General features: G+C 40.8%; 1 protein-coding gene across 1 annotated transcript in view; it reads left to right on the top strand.

Moving 5' to 3' along the window:
* Positions 1 to 16,770, top strand: part of LOC102251810 (lysine-specific demethylase 5D) — an 80,200-nt gene that overhangs the window by 41,225 nt on the left and 22,205 nt on the right. The window contains 3 exon segments of the mRNA XM_005867174.2: positions 10,143 to 10,191; positions 10,194 to 10,320; positions 10,404 to 10,566. Of these exon segments, the coding sequence (XP_005867236.2) occupies positions 10,143 to 10,191; positions 10,194 to 10,320; positions 10,404 to 10,566 (339 nt within the window).

Below are 16,770 nucleotides of genomic sequence, written 5' to 3'. Positions count from 1 at the left end.
TAGTTTTTTGATGGAGTCTTTAGGGTTTTCTATGTATAATATCATGTCATCTGCAAATAAGGACAGTTTTCCTTCCTCTTTTCCAATTTGGATGCCTTTTATTTCTTCTTCTTGTCTAATTGCAATGGCTAATATTTCCAGTACTATGTTGAACAGGAATGGTGAGAGTGGGCATCCCGGTCTTGTTCCTGTTCTTAGGGGAAATGGTGTTAGTCTTTGTCCATTGAGTATGATTTTGGCTGTGGGCCTGACATATATGGATTTTATTATTTGAGGTATGATCCTTATACTCCCATGTTGCTGAGAGTTTTTATCAAAAATAGGTGTTGGATTTTGTCAAATGCTTTTTCTGCATCAATTGGTATGACTATGTGATTTTTTTTTCTTTCAATTTGTTTATGTGATGTATTACGTTTATTGATTTGCGGATATTGTACCATCCTTGCATCCCTGGGAAAAATCCTACTTGGTCATGGTGTATGATCTTTCTGATGTACTGCTGGATCCGATTGGCTAAGATTTTGTTGACGATTTTGGCTTCTATGTTCATGAGGGATACTGGCCCGTAATTCTCTTTCATTGTGTTGTCTTTACCTGGTTTTGGTATTAGGGTGATGCTGGCTTCATAGAATGAGCTTGGAAGTGTTCCTTTCTCTTGAATTTTTTGTAGTAGTCTGAGGAGGATAGGTTTTAGTTCTTCCTTGAATGTTTGGTGAAACTCCCCTGTGTAGCCGTCTGGTTGGGCTTTTGTTTGCTGGAAGCTTTTGATGACTGCTTCAATTTCTTCCATAGTTATTGGCCTTTGATATTTTTAGATTCTTCCTTATTGAGTTTTGGAATGTTGTATTTTTCTAGGAATTTGGCCATTTCCTCCAGGTTGTCTAGTTTGTTGGAGTAGAGCTGTCCATAGTATTTTTAAACAATCATTTTTATTTCTTTGGGGTCTGTTGTTATTTTGCCTCTATCATTTCTGATTTTGTTTATTTGGGTCCTCTCTCTTTGCCTCTTGGTTAGCCTGCCTAGAGGTTTGTCAATCTTGTTTATCCTTTCAAAAAACCTGCTCTTGGTTTCATTGATTTTATGTATTGTTTTTTTGGTCTTTATGTCATTTATTTCTGCTCTAATCTTTATTATCTCCTTCCCTCTGCTCACTCTGGGCTTTTCTTGTTGCTCTCTTTCTAATTCTTTGAGTTGTAGAATTAGATGATTTACTACCATTTTTTCTTGTTTTTTGAGATAGGCCTGTAGAGCTATAAACTTCCCTCTCAGGACTGCTTTCATTGTGTCCCATAGGTTTTGGATTGTTGTGTTTTCATTGTCATTAGTTTCCAGGATGCTTTAATTTCTTCTTTGATCTCATTGGTAACCCAATCAATATTTAATAACATGCTATTCAGCTTCCAAGTGTTTGAGTATTTTGGGTTGTTTTTATTGTAGTTTATTTCTAACATTATGCCATCGTGGTCTGAGAAGAAGCTTTTTATGATTTCAATCTTCTTGAATTTGGGGAGACTTTGCTTGTGACCCAATATGTGGTCTATTTTTGAATATGTCCCATGAGCACCTGAGAGGAATGTATATTCCATGGCTTTGGGGTGAAGTGTTCTGAAGATGTCAATTAAGTCCATCTGATCTAGTGAGTCATTTAGGATTGCTGTTTCTTTGCTGATTGTTTGTCTAGAGGATTTATCCAGTGATGTCAGTGGTGTATTAAAGTCCCCTACTATGATTGTATTGTTGTCGATCTCTCCTTTGATATCTTCCAGGAGTTTTTTTATGAATTTGGGTGCTCCTGCATTGGGTGCATATATGTTTACCAGGGTTATATCTTCTTGTTGTATTGATCCCTTTAGTATTATGAAGTGGCCTTCCTTATCTCTGGTTATGGCCTTCACTTTGAGATGTATTTTGTCCGATATAAGTATTGCTACCCCAGCTTTCTTTTCCTTTCCATTTGCGTGAAAGATATTTTTCCATCCCTTCACTTTCAGTCTGTGTGAGTCCCTTCTAATGAGGTGGGTCTCTTGTAGACAGCAGATGTATGGGTCATGTTTTTTTATCCATTCAGCCACTCGATGTCTTTTGGTTGGAGCATTTAGTCCGTTTACATTTAAAGTTATTATTGAAAGGTACTTGTTTGTAGCCATTTCTTTTTTTGTGTGTGTGGCTGTTTTCTTTCTGAGCTTGTTATTTCTTCTTTTTACACCAGTCCCTTTAGCATTTCTTGCATGGCTGGCTTGGTGGTGATAAACTCCCTTAGCCTTTTTTTGTCTGTGAAGCTTCTTATTTCCCCTTCAATTTTGAATGAAAGCCTTGCTGGATAGAGTATTCTTGGATTCAGTCCTTTGCTTTGCATCACTTTGTAGATTTCTGTCCATTCTTTTCTGGCCTGATGTGTTTCTGTTGAGAAATCATTTGATAATCTAATGGGAGATCCCTTGTATGTAACTTTCCGTCTCTCTCTTGCAGCCTGTAAGATTCTCTCTTTGTCCTGAACATTTGCCATGGTAATTATGATGTGTCTTGGTGTGGGTCTTTTCGGATTCACCTTGTTTGGGACTCTCTGGGCTTGTGTGACTTTTTTCTTCCCCACCTCAGGGAAGTTTTCTGATATTATTTCTTCGAATAGGTTTTCTAATCCATGTTCATCTTTCTGTTGTTCTGGCACCCCTATTATTCGTATGTTGTTTCGTTTCATGTTGTCCCAAAGCTCCCTTAGGCTCTCCTCCTGTCTTTTAATTTTTTTCTCCATTTGCAGTATAGTTTGGGTGTGTTTTGCTTCCTTGTCTTCTAATTCACTAATTCGGTCCTCCGCTTCTCCTAGTCTACTGTTGATACTTTCAATGGAGTTTTTTATGGCAGCTATATCACTCTTCATTTCTTCTTGGGCCTTACTTAAGTTGTTGATTTTTTCATCTGTTTCTTCTAGCTTCTTGCATATGGTATTGAATTTTTCATCTGATTCTTCTAGCTTCTTGCATATGGTATTGAATTTTTCATCTGATTCTTCTAGCTTCTTGCATATGGTATTGAATTTTTCATCTGATTCTTCTAGCTTCTTGCATATGGTATTGAATTTTTCATCTGATTCTTCTAGCTTCTTGCATATGGTATTGAATTTTTCATCTGATTCTTCTAGCTTCTTGCATATGGTATTGATTTTTTCCTCCGACCGGTGCATGTACTCTAGGACCCTTATTCTGAATTCTTTTTCCGTCATGTTGCATGCCTCTGTCTCACTTAGCTGCTTTTCTGCTTGTTCCTCTTTCTGTTGTTCTGGCACCCCTATTATTCATATGTTGTTTTGTTTCAGGTTGTCCCATATCTCCCTTAGGCTCTCCTCCTGTCTTTTAATTTTTTTCTCCAATTGCTGTTCAGTTTGTGTGTGTTTTGTTTCCCTGTCTTCTAATTCGCTAATTCAGTCCTCTGCTTCTCCTAGTCTACTGTTGAAGCTTTCAATGGTGTTTTTCATTGCAGCTATATCACTCTTCATTTCTTCTTGATTCTTACATAATTTATTGATTTTTTCATCTGTTTCTTCTTGCTTCTTGCATAAGTTGTTGGTTTTTCCTCCATCCAGTTTATGCATTCTAGGACCCTTAATCTGAATTCTTTTTCTGTCATGCTGCATGCCTTGGTTTCACTTAGTGGCTTTTCTGGCGAGTCCTCCTTTTCTTTCCTTTGGGGGTTTCTTTGCCTACCCATGTTAGATCTCCCTGACATATCTAGATGTTGAGTCATTCAGTGGCTGCTCCCTGAGTGGCAGTGGCTCGTCGGGCTGTGGTTGCTCTTCAGATGATTGTTGTAGCAGCTGCTCCTCAGTTGGCAGCAGCTCCTGTGGTGGGTGCTGTTCACCACTGTGGTGGCTTCTCTGGCTGGTGGTTGGAGGCTTCACACACAGCTGCTGTTTCTCAGACAGAGGGTGTGGTGAACAGGAGGCTGCTGTTCCTTGAATCCCTTTGCCCATTTTTAGTTGGGTTGTTTGTCTTTTTTTTATTAAGTTGTATGAGTTTCCCATAAATTTTGGAAGTTAACCCCTTATTGGATGTATTATTGGCAAATATGTTCTCCCATGCACTGGGCTCTCTTGTTATTTTGTTGATGGTTTCTTTTGCTGTGCAGAAGTTTTTTTTTTTATTTTGATGTATTCCCATTTATTTAATTTATCCTTAACTTACATTGTTCTAGGAGATGTATCCATAAAGATATTGCTACAAGAGATGTATGAAATTTTGCTGCTAATGGCTTTTGGTTGGATTTTGATGTGTTCACATCTTACATTTATTCTTTTCATCATTTTGAGTTTATTTTTTTGTGTGGTGTAAGTTGGTGGTTAAGTTTAATTTTTTTGCTTGTATCTGTCCCATTTTCCCAACAGCATTTATTGAAAAGACTGTCTTGACTCCAATGTAAGCTCTTGCCTCCTTTGTCAAATATTAATTGAGCATAAAGGCTTTTGTGATTTCTGGGTTCTCTGTTCTATTTCATTGGCCTATATGTCTGTTCTTGTGCCAGTACCAGGCAGTTTTGAGAACAGTGGCTTTGTAATACAGCTTGATATCTGGTATTGAGATCCCACCTACTTTGTTGTTCTTTCTCAGGATTGTTGCAACTATTAGGGTTTTTGGAGGCCAGGCTGGGTGGTGTTGACGCTAGCTCATTGCAACAGCTCTCACCTTCAACATCAACACCCTTTTTAAATAAAAACTCTCAATAATATGGAATTAAAAGAATCATACTTCAACATAATAAAACACATATACCAAACTTATACCCAACATCACACTTTATGGGCGAAAACTAAAACCTTTTCCCCTGAGAAACAGGAACAAGACAAGGTGGCACACTTTTACCACTCCTGTTCAATATAGTACTGGAAATGCTAGTGATAGGGATCAGACAAGGAAAGGTAATAAAAGGCATCCAAATTGGTGAAGAAGTAAAACTGACATTATTTGAAAGTGACATGATATGGTACATAGAAAACCCTAAAGACGCCATAAAAAAAAAACTTGCTGGTCTTAATAAATTCAGCAGTGTAGCTGGATGCAAAGTTAACCAGAAATCTATTGCATTTTTATACACCATACAGAGGCCTGATGCATGAAAATTCGTGCAATCAAGGGGTACCTCAGCCTTGCGTTCTTGCCATCTGGGAACCCTCAAGGGAGGTCCACCTGCTGGCTTAGGCCCACTCCCCAGGGATCAAGGCTAAGCTGGTAGTCAGACATCCCTCTGGCAGCCTGGGAGCCCTTGGGGGATGTCTGACTAACGGCGTAGGACAGGGAGCAAGCCTAAGCCGTTAGTCGGACATCCTTAGTACTGTCATGAGGAGGCTCCCACCACTGCTGCTGTGCTGGCCAGCCATAAGCTATGGCTGTGCAGCGCTTCCCCTGTGGAAGTGCACTGACCACCAGGAGGCAGCGCCTGCATTGAGCATCTGCCCCTTGGTGTTTATTGCGTGTCATAGCAACTGGTCGTTCTAGTTGTTTGCTGTTAGGGTCAATTTTCACATTACCCTTTTATTATATAGGGGATTGAGCTCTCAGATAGGGAAACTAAACAAACAATCCCATTTACCATTGCAAAAAATATTAAGATACTTTTGAATAAACTTAACCAAGAAGGTAAAAGATCTGTATTTGGGAAAACTACAGGACGTTGAAAAAATAGAGGAAGACATAAACAAATGGAAGAATATACCCTTCTAATGGATTGGTATAATCAGTGTCATTAAAATGTCCATACTACCCAAAGCAATCTATAAATTTAATGTAACCCCCATTAAAATACCAATGGCATATTTCACAGATCTAGAACAAACTCTCCAAAAATTCATCTGGAATAAAGAAAGACCCCGAATAGCTGTAGCAATCCTGAGAAAGAAGAACAAAGTTGGAGGGCTCACAATGCTAGATAACAGGCTGTATTACCAAGCCATAATTCTCAAAACAGCCTGGTTCTGTCACAAGAGCAGCATCTAGACCAATGGAACAGAATAGAGAACCCAGAAATTGACACATGATGATATGCTCAATTGTGCATTCTTAATATTTTTTTGCTCAAATTGGATAGATACTTTTTTTTATCAGTTTACATTTTCATGTTTCATATAGATTTCGTCACATGAATAGCTTTTGTTTATTGTTTACCCTTCTTGAAACCCCGATCTTTTTTTGTGTGCTATTTTTATTTCCATAGTAAATTATTACAAAATTTTGCAAATTGAGATGTTAAATGTTGTTTATTTGACAAAAAAAATTGTGTTCCTTTACCTTTATTCTTTTTTTTTAACCAAACTCCTGTTTTTTTTATTCGTGTATTTAAGTTGTTTACATTGTTTGCTACTGTGAATAGAGCCGCAGTGACTGTCCTTGTACATTCGTCTTTGAGCCCTGGTCCAATTATTTCCTCAGAGGAAATGCCTAGAAGCAGAATCGCACATTTAAGGTCTTTCAGCCACTTTGTCACGTCTCCTTTCAGAAAGAAGGGAACATTTCCACCTTTACCAACAGTGTATGAAGCCATCTCTATGCCTTTTTAAATAGCCCTAGCAAAGGCTGACATGAAGTCCCCAATGTCCAATGCCTGAGTTTTGTCAGAAACTTCGCTTTATCATATCAAGACTGGAGTCCTGAGCCCCTTCAAGGGAGAGGGTGCAAATTCTAAATGGAGGCGACCCGGGCGTGCAGAAGCCTGGAGATTTCATCTGGACTCTGCGAGTGTTTCCGGTCAGATCATCCTTCATACCCCAAAGGGCAGCCTGAAAGCAGCCAGCACAAAGGCTCCCCCTGCAGGATGACACTCTCCACCTCCTCCCTCCCCATCCCTACTCTGTTCTGGGCAGACCTTTGCTGGCTCCAAGGTGGCCCCGCAGTTCTGGTTTTAGTCTCAGGGTTCTGGTACCCCGAGTCCCAGCTCCAGAAAGTGATGGGCTGATCCCAGAGGAGGCCCTGCGGGTCGATAGTGGACCTGAAGTCTTCCCTTAGGAGAGAGGACAGGTCTCAGCCACCTCGGGAGTCCTCGAAGGACCCAAGAAGGCAGGGCACCTGTGGACTTAGGAGTCCTCCTAAGACTGCTCTAATGTGGCAAAGTTTCTTTTTCACTCCTAGCAAGCAGAGAACTAACTCCTCCCACTCTCAAGTGAGGCCCCGGCAGGAGGCCGGCAAAGTGAGTGGGGACAGGAGGCCTCTTTGGCCCCTTTTTCTGGATTCTGTTTAAAAACAGTCCTAGTCCAGGATGACCAAGTATGACAACTTGAACTTCTAAATCAATGAGAGCAACACAAACAATTGTGGTCACTGGGCCACACTGGGCAAAGGAGCTCACTCTGGCGACAATTAATGGCCTTGATGAGATCTGCTAGCTTGGGACAAGGACAAGTGGCCAGAAATGGGATAGAGTAGAGCAGTGGCTCTCAAAGATGTATTGGCATCTGGAACGTAGAGATGCAATTTCTTGGGTCCTGCCCAAATGTACTGAATCGGAATCTCCTGGGGAGAGGCCCAGAATCTGTGTTTCAATGAGTTCCCCAGGTGAACCTTCTGGGTAATTGAATTTGAGAAGTACTGATGTGGAGCATGGTGCATAAGTTTTCTGTCCAGATTTCATCTGCCAGGCAGTTGGGACAACACAAAAGACACTTTATCTCTCTTGGCTTTAATAAGGACAAGCAGTCTTGATCCTTCTTGCGTCAACCCTCTCCTCCTTAGTATATCATGGAGGCATGTGTGCCTATGTGTAGGCACGCACATTTGTATGTGGATTGGGTGGCTAGTTTAGCCTGATTCTTCTATTTCCTGAAATGATAGAAACTTGTTGGAAAACAAAAGCCCTGAGTAAAAACCAAACAATAATATTTACTGCAAAGTTCGAGGGGAAGAGGATCTGGGAGGTCGAGGGGGGGGGGCGGTCCCTGGAGCTGCTTGCCAAATCCTGTTGGGGTCCAGCCCCAGCAGGTCCAGGGGTTCCCAAAGGTGTGGACGGAGTCGGTGAAGAATGAATGACACGGAGACAGCATTCAGTTGATCAGCAGCCTAGCCAGGTTCTCTAGCCAGGTTCTCCAGCCAGGTTCTCTACCTTTATTCTTAAAAAAGGTATTTTGCTGGCTATGTACAAATCTGATTTGGGAGTTACTTTCTTTCAGAACATTAAAAATACTTAGCATATTGTTACCTTTGAGACATTAACTGTATTTATTACATTAATTTATATGTAATTTAATCTGTTTTTCTTATTGCTATAAGATCTCTTCTGGCTAATTGCAAATGTTTTTGGTATTGTGTTTCTCAAATCTGAGGATCCAACTTTCTTCAATTCTAGAAAATTCTTGGGCATTGACCCTTCCAATATAACTTCTTTTTATCTTAAATCTTTCTTGTTATCATGAAATGCAATAATCTTATGTTCTTATTCTAACTTCATCTTCATGATTCTTAATCTGTTTTATATTTTCTTTTTTTCTCTTGCTCCTGTATTTTCAGTAATTTATTAAAAGTAATTTTAAAATTTACCAATTTTCTTAAAAGTTTATTACTTTTGGACCACTTTTAGTCTTCAGATTTCTAATATTAATTGTATATTTTTATATTTAGAATTCCGGTTGTGAGTTTTCTGGTCAAGATTAAGGAAAATTTTCTTTCTGCAGCTTTTGCTGTTTCGTTTTTTAATATATTGATAAGTTTACTGTCTATACTCTTATTGGTTGTGTTTAAATAGTTTGATGATTTCTCAAAAATTTTTCAGTCATTTCATTCCCACCAATCATATTTTCTGCTAAATGACTGAGGACACAATTCAAAACTCTAATACACTTTTTTTACTTGGCATGTTTTTGTAAGTGTGTATTCTGGTTCCAATTTCTCTGATGACAGGTTATGGATCAGAACTCTCAGGAGCATTTGGTTTGTTTTGTTCTCTTACAGAAGCAGAAAGTATATTGACTTTATGTTTAGAGATTTCTTTTCCCTACATTCTTCAGTTTCAGTAAAATTAACTTGTTTGAGAGTAAAATTAATGTTTAATGTTATAACTTTAGGTTTAGGTCTCTAATACCTAAAATTTTATCTTCTACCTTAAGTTTTGGCCAGTAAAACTATTAATGATCCAAGTCACACATTAGTTTTAGAACTTTTATTTTTAAAACACTTTAATTTTTTTAGGTTCTATCCTTTTAAATATTTCTTCCACTTTGTGGTTCTTTATGATTTCTCTCAATAGTTAACTACAATCCTATATAATAAAAGAGAAACATGCAAATTAACCATCACTTTATCACTCCACTACACCCACCAGCCAATCAGTGACTATGCAAATCAACCCAACAAAGATGGAGGTGAATTTACATATGCAGGTGCAGAGTGAAGACTGAAGACGACTGTAGATGGTGGTGGTCACAGAGCTGGATCGAGCAGGAGGCTTGGGTTGCTCCCGGCAATGAAGGAAGTCAAGCTTCCTGCTGGCCCTGGGTTCTGCTCAAGGCCTCCAGCTTAAGGTCTCTGGCTCAAGTCCTCTGCTCAAGGAGGGCCTGGGGGCCTGGGTTTCCAGGAGAGAAGCCAAGCCTTGCTGCTGCAGCTGCAGCAGAGAAGCCAAGCCTTGCTGCCAGGTTCGGACCAAAGCCTGGGTCCTGGGTGCCAGAGGAAAACTGATGCCAGCAGCCAGGGGAAGGAAGGCCTATTGTGCGAATCTTTGTGCAATGGGCCACTAGTGTAATATAAAATTGAAATTATATATATTAAGTACTTAGGAATTTTGGGGTGGATTTTCAGTAATACAATTGATAAGTACAGTCCTGTCATTTTTCTAGTTTTTATATTCAGGTATTTTATTTCCTCTGACTGTTTTGGCTGTTGCTTCTAAAACAATAGCAGAAAATGAAATTGTTTCTAATGGTGTCTGTTAAGCAATGAATTTAATGGATATGTTTTATATTAAAGTTTCATTCATTTAAACCATTTTTACATGTTGTTGTTTTTAATTAGAAATGGATGCATTATTCAGATAGCATTCACTGTTAACTTTTATTTATTCCATAGTTTTGTTTAATTTGATTGTTTATGTCATTCTGTATAAGTCTGTCTTAGTTTTCCTTTCTTTATCTAATACCGAACCTTTCCTGCTCTTTCAAATCTCTGAACTGACAGTATGTGACCAGTGGTTGGAACCTGAATGTAATGCCAGTGCTGGATCAGTCTTTCTTTGCCATATCATTGCAGACATCTCAGGCATGAAGGTTCCCTGGTTGTATGTTGGCATGGTTCTCTGAGCATTTTGTTGGCATATTGAGGATCACTGGAGTTACTCCATCAACTACCTACACTGGTGAGCATGTTCCAATGGCTGGGTTGGACCTCAAGATTCACTTTATATGTCCAAACTTTTATGTCTTCTCTTTACCTGAACAGAGGCAAGCCAAAGACCTGGTATGGGGTGCCCTCATTGGCAGCAGAACATTTGGAGGAGGTGATGAAGAGGTTGACACCTGAGTTGTTTGATAGCCGGACTGACATTCTACATCAACTTGTTACCCTGATGAATCCCAATACCCTCATGGCCTATGGTGTTCCTGTGAGTACAGGAAATAAAGGGCAAAAGGAACTTAATCCTGCTCAAGTGTGGGGAAGGAATGAGGAAGATCTTGTTTGAGGAAATAAAGTTATATGCATTTTGATGTTGAGACTAGGGCAGGGGTGGGCAAACTTTTTGACTCGAGGACCACAATGGGTTCTTAAACTGAACCGGAGGGCCGGAACAAAAGCATGGATGGAGTGTTTGTGTGAACTAATATAAATTCAAAGTAAACATCATTAGATAAAAGGGTACGGTCTTTTTTTTTTTTTTAGTTTTATTCATTTCAAACGGGCCGTAGTTTGCCCACGGCTGGACTAGGCTCACTCTCATATCTCTTTCCCTGTGTTAGTGTGAAGTTGAAAACCTATACAGATTATTTGTATATCATAACAAGGAAAAGAAAGGAAAGTTGAGATAATTTATTTAATAACATAAAAGCTCAAACATGGATTTTCCCTTTTAATCTGCCTTTCAGTATAGAATTGGTCTTCTGTTTTTATCTATATAAATAAAAATGTAAATGTTCATTTGTTCAAAATCTTAAATCTCCAAAAGTTCTTCACTTATTGCTTTGAAATTTTGATACAACATTGCATTCGAATATGCGCATGTTTTTATATACTTATATTCCTACTATTACATAGATGTCACATCTGTGACAGGTAAAAACATGCTCTTTTTGAAAAGCAGTGCCATCTGTTGGACGTAAAAGCAACAAATGCTATGCTAAATATTTTACAATTCCATTTCTATGTTTCTGTTTACAATTATAAATTGTAGATAAAATTGTCTACAAATATGCATGTCTAGCTGCAAAACGATCGATCAGCTGAGATATTCTCACATCAATTGCTGGAAAAGTGCTGGTTGACCTGACCTCAGAACGAATTTCATTGCCTCATAACCTGCAATTTAGTAATGTTAAAAGAAGAATTGGTTGAAAAAGTATTTCCCAATATTCAAACCAATTATAAGAATCACGATTGGCTGAGTGAACAAGCTATTCTATATTTTTTTGAATGAGCTATTCTTGCGGCCAAGAACAAAGACATCTACAAACTTAACAATATTATTCAGTCTAACATTCAAAGCGGCGAGGCAGTCACAAGTCCATCGACACTGTTGTGAAAGCAGATGAAGCAGTTAATTATCCAACAGAATTTTTGAATTCATTTGATCTGCCAGGGATGCCACCACACATACTGCAATTGAAAATCTGTGTGCCAATTATCATGTTGCAAAATATCATCCAGCCAAAGCTTTGCAACGGCATGAGGCTTGCAGTAAAAAAATTAATGAGCAATGTTGTAGAAGCAACAATCTTAACAGGACCTTTCAAAGGTGAAGATGTCCTCATTCCTCTCATTCCTATGATTCCAACTGATATGTCATTTCAATTTAAGAAATTGCAATTCCCAATTCGATTGGCGTTTGCAATCACCATCAACAAAGCTCAGGGCCAATCTTTAGAATTGTGCGGTTTAGATCTAGACACAAATTGCTTCTCACATGGACAATTATATGTTGTGTGTTCTAAAGTTGGCAAACCAGACAATCTCTATATCTGCACAGACAATGGAACAACAAAAAATATTGTATACCCATAAGCATTGTGAAATTAAACATATTAGAAACGTGCACTTTCTCTTTTCTTTCTTTTCCATTTAACCAGACTGAGCCACAGCAACGCATGGCCGGGTACAGCTAGTTATAACATATAAATTCTAATTTCATAAAGTCATGGGAGTTGGCGAGTGGTTTCAGACTAGAGAATTTCCAGGATAGACTTATATCAGCCAGTTTTGCAAAAGAGAGTGAATAAGCCCTAATGTCTATAAGAAAACTAACATACACTATGCAACACACTGTACTTTTTCTTTTATGAACTTCTTTAAGGTCTGTGCTAATCTCTGCTCAACTTTTTATCACTTTTATGTCCACTTCCCTTAGACTTTCCATTTGTGCAAATTGGACTTGGCATCTGCAAGGCTCCCTTTTGTTTATGAAATTTTATCAGTTTTTACTTGCATTTTTAACTTCTTTCCTTAACACCGTGGGGATATTGCCCATGCCGGTTTTCTCAGTGGCTAGAGTGTTAGTCCTTGGACCAAAAGGGTTTGAGATTTGATTCCTGGTGAAGGGCATGCACCTCCATTGTAGGTTCAATCACTGGCATTAGCGGGAGCCAACCAATTAATGTCTCTCTCTCGTGTTGATGTTTCTCTCTTTCCCCCTTGCCCTTATTATCTCAATAAAACATAAGCTTTTGAATATTGATGATAGTGAAATCATATAAGTATCGAGTTATACCATTTGTCTTGCCTCATGATTTTTGTTCACAGTTTTTTTCCCTCCCACATATATTCAACACACAAACATATTCAGGACTAGAATTTGTATATTTTGTCTAGACTACCTAATTTGGTGTTATTCACTGTTCTCTTTATTTATTTTACTACTATCTATATAGTAAAAAGCCAGTGGACAGAATGCCGGAACGACCAAGAGACCAGTCACCAGGCAGTGCATGGATGGGTCCTGCAATGGCGACAGGACTCTGGGTCCTGTGGCGGTGGTGGTGGGACTCTGGGTCTCGTGCAATTTCGTGCACTGAGCCTCTAGTAAGGTTAATAATATCCCACATTTTTTTTGAATCTTCACCATACCATAGAGGATATTTTCTCCATTGATTTTTAGAGAGCAGGAGAAGGAGAAGCCAGGGGACTGGAGAGAAACATCAATGTGAGAGAGATATCAATTGGTTGCCTCCTGCTCACGCTCCTATTGGGACTAAGAACTAAACCTGCAAACAAGGTGTGTGCCCTTAACCAGGTATCAAACCTCAGATCCTTTTTGTCCTCCGACTGATGCTGTAACCACTGAGCAAAACTGGCCAGGGCAATATTCTCATCCTATATAATAAAAGCCTAGGTGGCATCATGCCCTCACACTACATCATCACAAGATAGCTGCCACAAGACAGCCGAATACACAGCAGAGGCGGGGCCTGGCGGCTGCTCCACATGGTAAAGCCTGGGGGTCCCATGGCTCTGTGCAGCATAGAGAAGGCCAGTCCTGGCATCTCCGCCACCTCACATGGAGGAGATGGGTCACGGCAGGGGTGGGCAGTTGGGGGTGATCAGGCCAACAGGGAAGGGCAGTTGGGGCCGGTCAAGCCAGCAGGGCAAGACAGTTGGGAGCCATCAGGGCGGCAGGGGATCAGTTAGGTGTCAATCAGGCCAGCAAAGGAGTGGTTAGGGTACGATCAGGCTGGCGCACAGAGACGATTAGGGGCAATCAGGCAGGCAGGCCAGGCAAGCGGTTAGGAGCCAGCAGTCTCGGATTGTGAGAGGACTGCCGGTTTAGACCCGTTCCTGCAGTCAGACATCCCCCGAGGGGTCCCAGATTGGAGAGGGTGCAGGCAGGGTTGAGGGACACCCCACACCCTGTGAACAAATTTTGTGCACTGGGCCTCTAGTTTTTATATATTATCTTTATAATTTGAGTGTTTTGTCATTGTTTTACTTAAGTGTTCATCAATTTTTGTTCATTATTATAGGGAGCTAGATTTTGGTTTTTTGATTGTTGTTTTACTTTTGTACTTTTCATTTGTCTTCTTCCTGAATTAACCATTTTATCAAAATGTAATGCCCTTTTAAATTTCATAATAACTTAATTTAAAACTTAATAACAAGTTTTTACTCAAAATAATTGGCCCAGCTGGCTAACTCAGTTGGTTAGAGTATTTCACGATATGCCTGTCAGGTAGCATGCAAGAATCAACCAATGAATCTATATACTGCATATAGAAGCCTAAGCGACTAGTCAACTGAATGATTGAACAACTAGTCAACCGGTCGCTATGATGCACACTGAACACCAGGGGCAGACACTCAACGCAGGATCTGTCCCCTAATGGTTAGTGCACTCCCACAGCAGGAGCGCTGCTCAGCTGACTGACAGGCACCAGATACTGGGCTCACGGCTGGCGAGCACAGCTGTGGCGGCATAAGCCTCTCCCACTCCCAAGGCTGTGCACTACCAAGCTGCAGCAGGCACAGTGTGGCTGGGATGAATGGGAGCAGCGCCTGGCCCAGGCTCGGGCTCCTCCCCGACTGGTTGCCATTTCGCACACTACAACATCTCTCAGGCCAAAACCGGCAGTCAGACCTTCCCTGAATGGTCCCGGGTTGTGACAGGGAGCAGGATAGGCTGAGGATCCCCACCAGTGCATGTGCACCAGGCCTCAAGTATATAAATAAGTGGTCCAACAAATCAAGTTTAATTTTGAAGTTATATAACTGTTAATAAGGAAGAACTTCTTTCATTGTTTTCTGCATGTCATATCTTTTTGTTCTTCAGTTCTTCCATTTTTTCTTTGTGATGAAGTGGGTTATTCTAGTGTTCTGGTTTAATGTTTATCTTTACTATATATTTCATTATTTTCCTAGTTATTCTCATGTTCCAATTACTCTTTTATTTTATAACAATTGAGTTTGAATTAATAACAACTTACCTTTAATGGTAAGTTTAAAAAACACAAATGTTCCTATTTAGCTCTGTACCTCTTCCTTTATATTTTTACTAGAGGCTCCATACAAATTTGTGCACAGTCGGGCCCCTCGACCTGGCCTGCAGGATTGGGCCGAAACCGCCTTTCGGACATCCCTTGAGAGTTCCTGGATTGCGAGAGGGCACAAGCCAAGTCAAGGGACCTCACCAGTGCATGATCGGGGCCAGGGAGGGACACGGGAGGTTGGCCAGCGGGGAGGGATCACGGGAGGACTCCAGGGCATGTCTGGCCTGTCTCGCTCAGTCCCAATCAGCCGGAACCCAGCAACAGCAACAAGCTATCCTATCAGTCAGAATGTCTGCCCCCTGGTGGTCAATGCATGTCATAGCAAGTGGTTGAGCAGCCTTAGTATGTCATTAGCATATTACACTTTGATTGGTTGAATGGACAACCACACACTTAGCATTTTAGCCTTTTATTATATAGGATAGGATGTCACAATTACATCTTCATACATTGTTTGCCCACTATCATAGTTTCATAATTACTGTTTGTTTCATGCACTTTTCAATTATGAAGAAAATAAGGAGGTCATAAAATATTCAATTTTGGCTTTTATATTTGGGCACCTTTACTAGTGTTTTCGCTTTGTATGGCTTCTAGTTATCCTCTAGTGTCATTTCAGTCTGAAGGACTTCCTACAGCACTTTTTTTTTGTAATTGACTTTAAAGAAAGAGAGGAAGGGTAAGAGAGAAAGAGAAACACTGATCTGTTGTTCCACTTATTTATGTATTCATTGATAGATTCTTGTATATGCCCTGACCAGAGATCAAACTTGCAACCTTGGAGTATTGGGACTATACTCTAACCAATTAAGCTCTATCTGGACAGAGCCTTACAGCATTTTATATAGAACTACAGGCTCAGTGCACAAATTTATGCATAGGTGGGTATGGGCCTGGATGCTATCGGCCCTCTGGGCAGGTAGTAGAACACCCTTGCCAGCCCGGGATCCAGACCCATCCCACTGACATTCGTGCTGGTTGTCTGGAGCTACTTGGTGGCTGCTTTTATATCCTTTCTTCCTTGCAGAGCATCTAGGGAGAGGAAGCAGCCACAGTGCCCGAGGCCAACTTCCAGGAGGCCGGCAGCACTATCAGGATCATGCCAGCAGTACAGGTGCATCAGTGCCTGGCCTGTTCTCCAGAGATTGGACTTTCAGGACTACTGAGAGAGTGAGTGGCTGCTGCCAGGCTGATGGCCACAGATCAGTCAGCTGAGCGGCACTCCCGCTGGGGGAGCCCACTGAACACCAAGGGCAGCTCCTGCGTTGAGCATCTGACCCCTGTGGTCAGTGTGTGTCATAGTGACTGGTCATTCCTATCGTTTGTTCATAATAGTTGCTTAGGCTTTTATATATATAGAGGCCCGGTGCATGAAAATTGTGCTCAGAGGGGTGTCCCTCAGCCCGGCCTGCACCCTCTCACAATCCAGGACCAATGGCTCCTAACCACTTGCCTGGCTGCCTAATGCCCCCAACTGCCCTCCCCTGCTGGTCTGATCTCACCCCCAACTGCCCTCCCCTGCTGGCCTGATCTCAACTCCAACTGCCCTCCCTTGCTGGCCTGATCTCACCCCCAATTGCCCTCCCCTGCAGGCCTGATCTCGCCCCCAACTTCCCTCCCCT

This window comes from Myotis brandtii, unplaced genomic scaffold, assembly GCF_000412655.1.
Source record: "Myotis brandtii unplaced genomic scaffold, ASM41265v1 scaffold2447, whole genome shotgun sequence".
NCBI lineage: Eukaryota > Metazoa > Chordata > Mammalia > Chiroptera > Vespertilionidae > Myotis > Myotis brandtii.
Note: the sequence above shows the minus strand (reverse complement) of the source record. Positions and strands in the feature narration are given on the sequence as shown.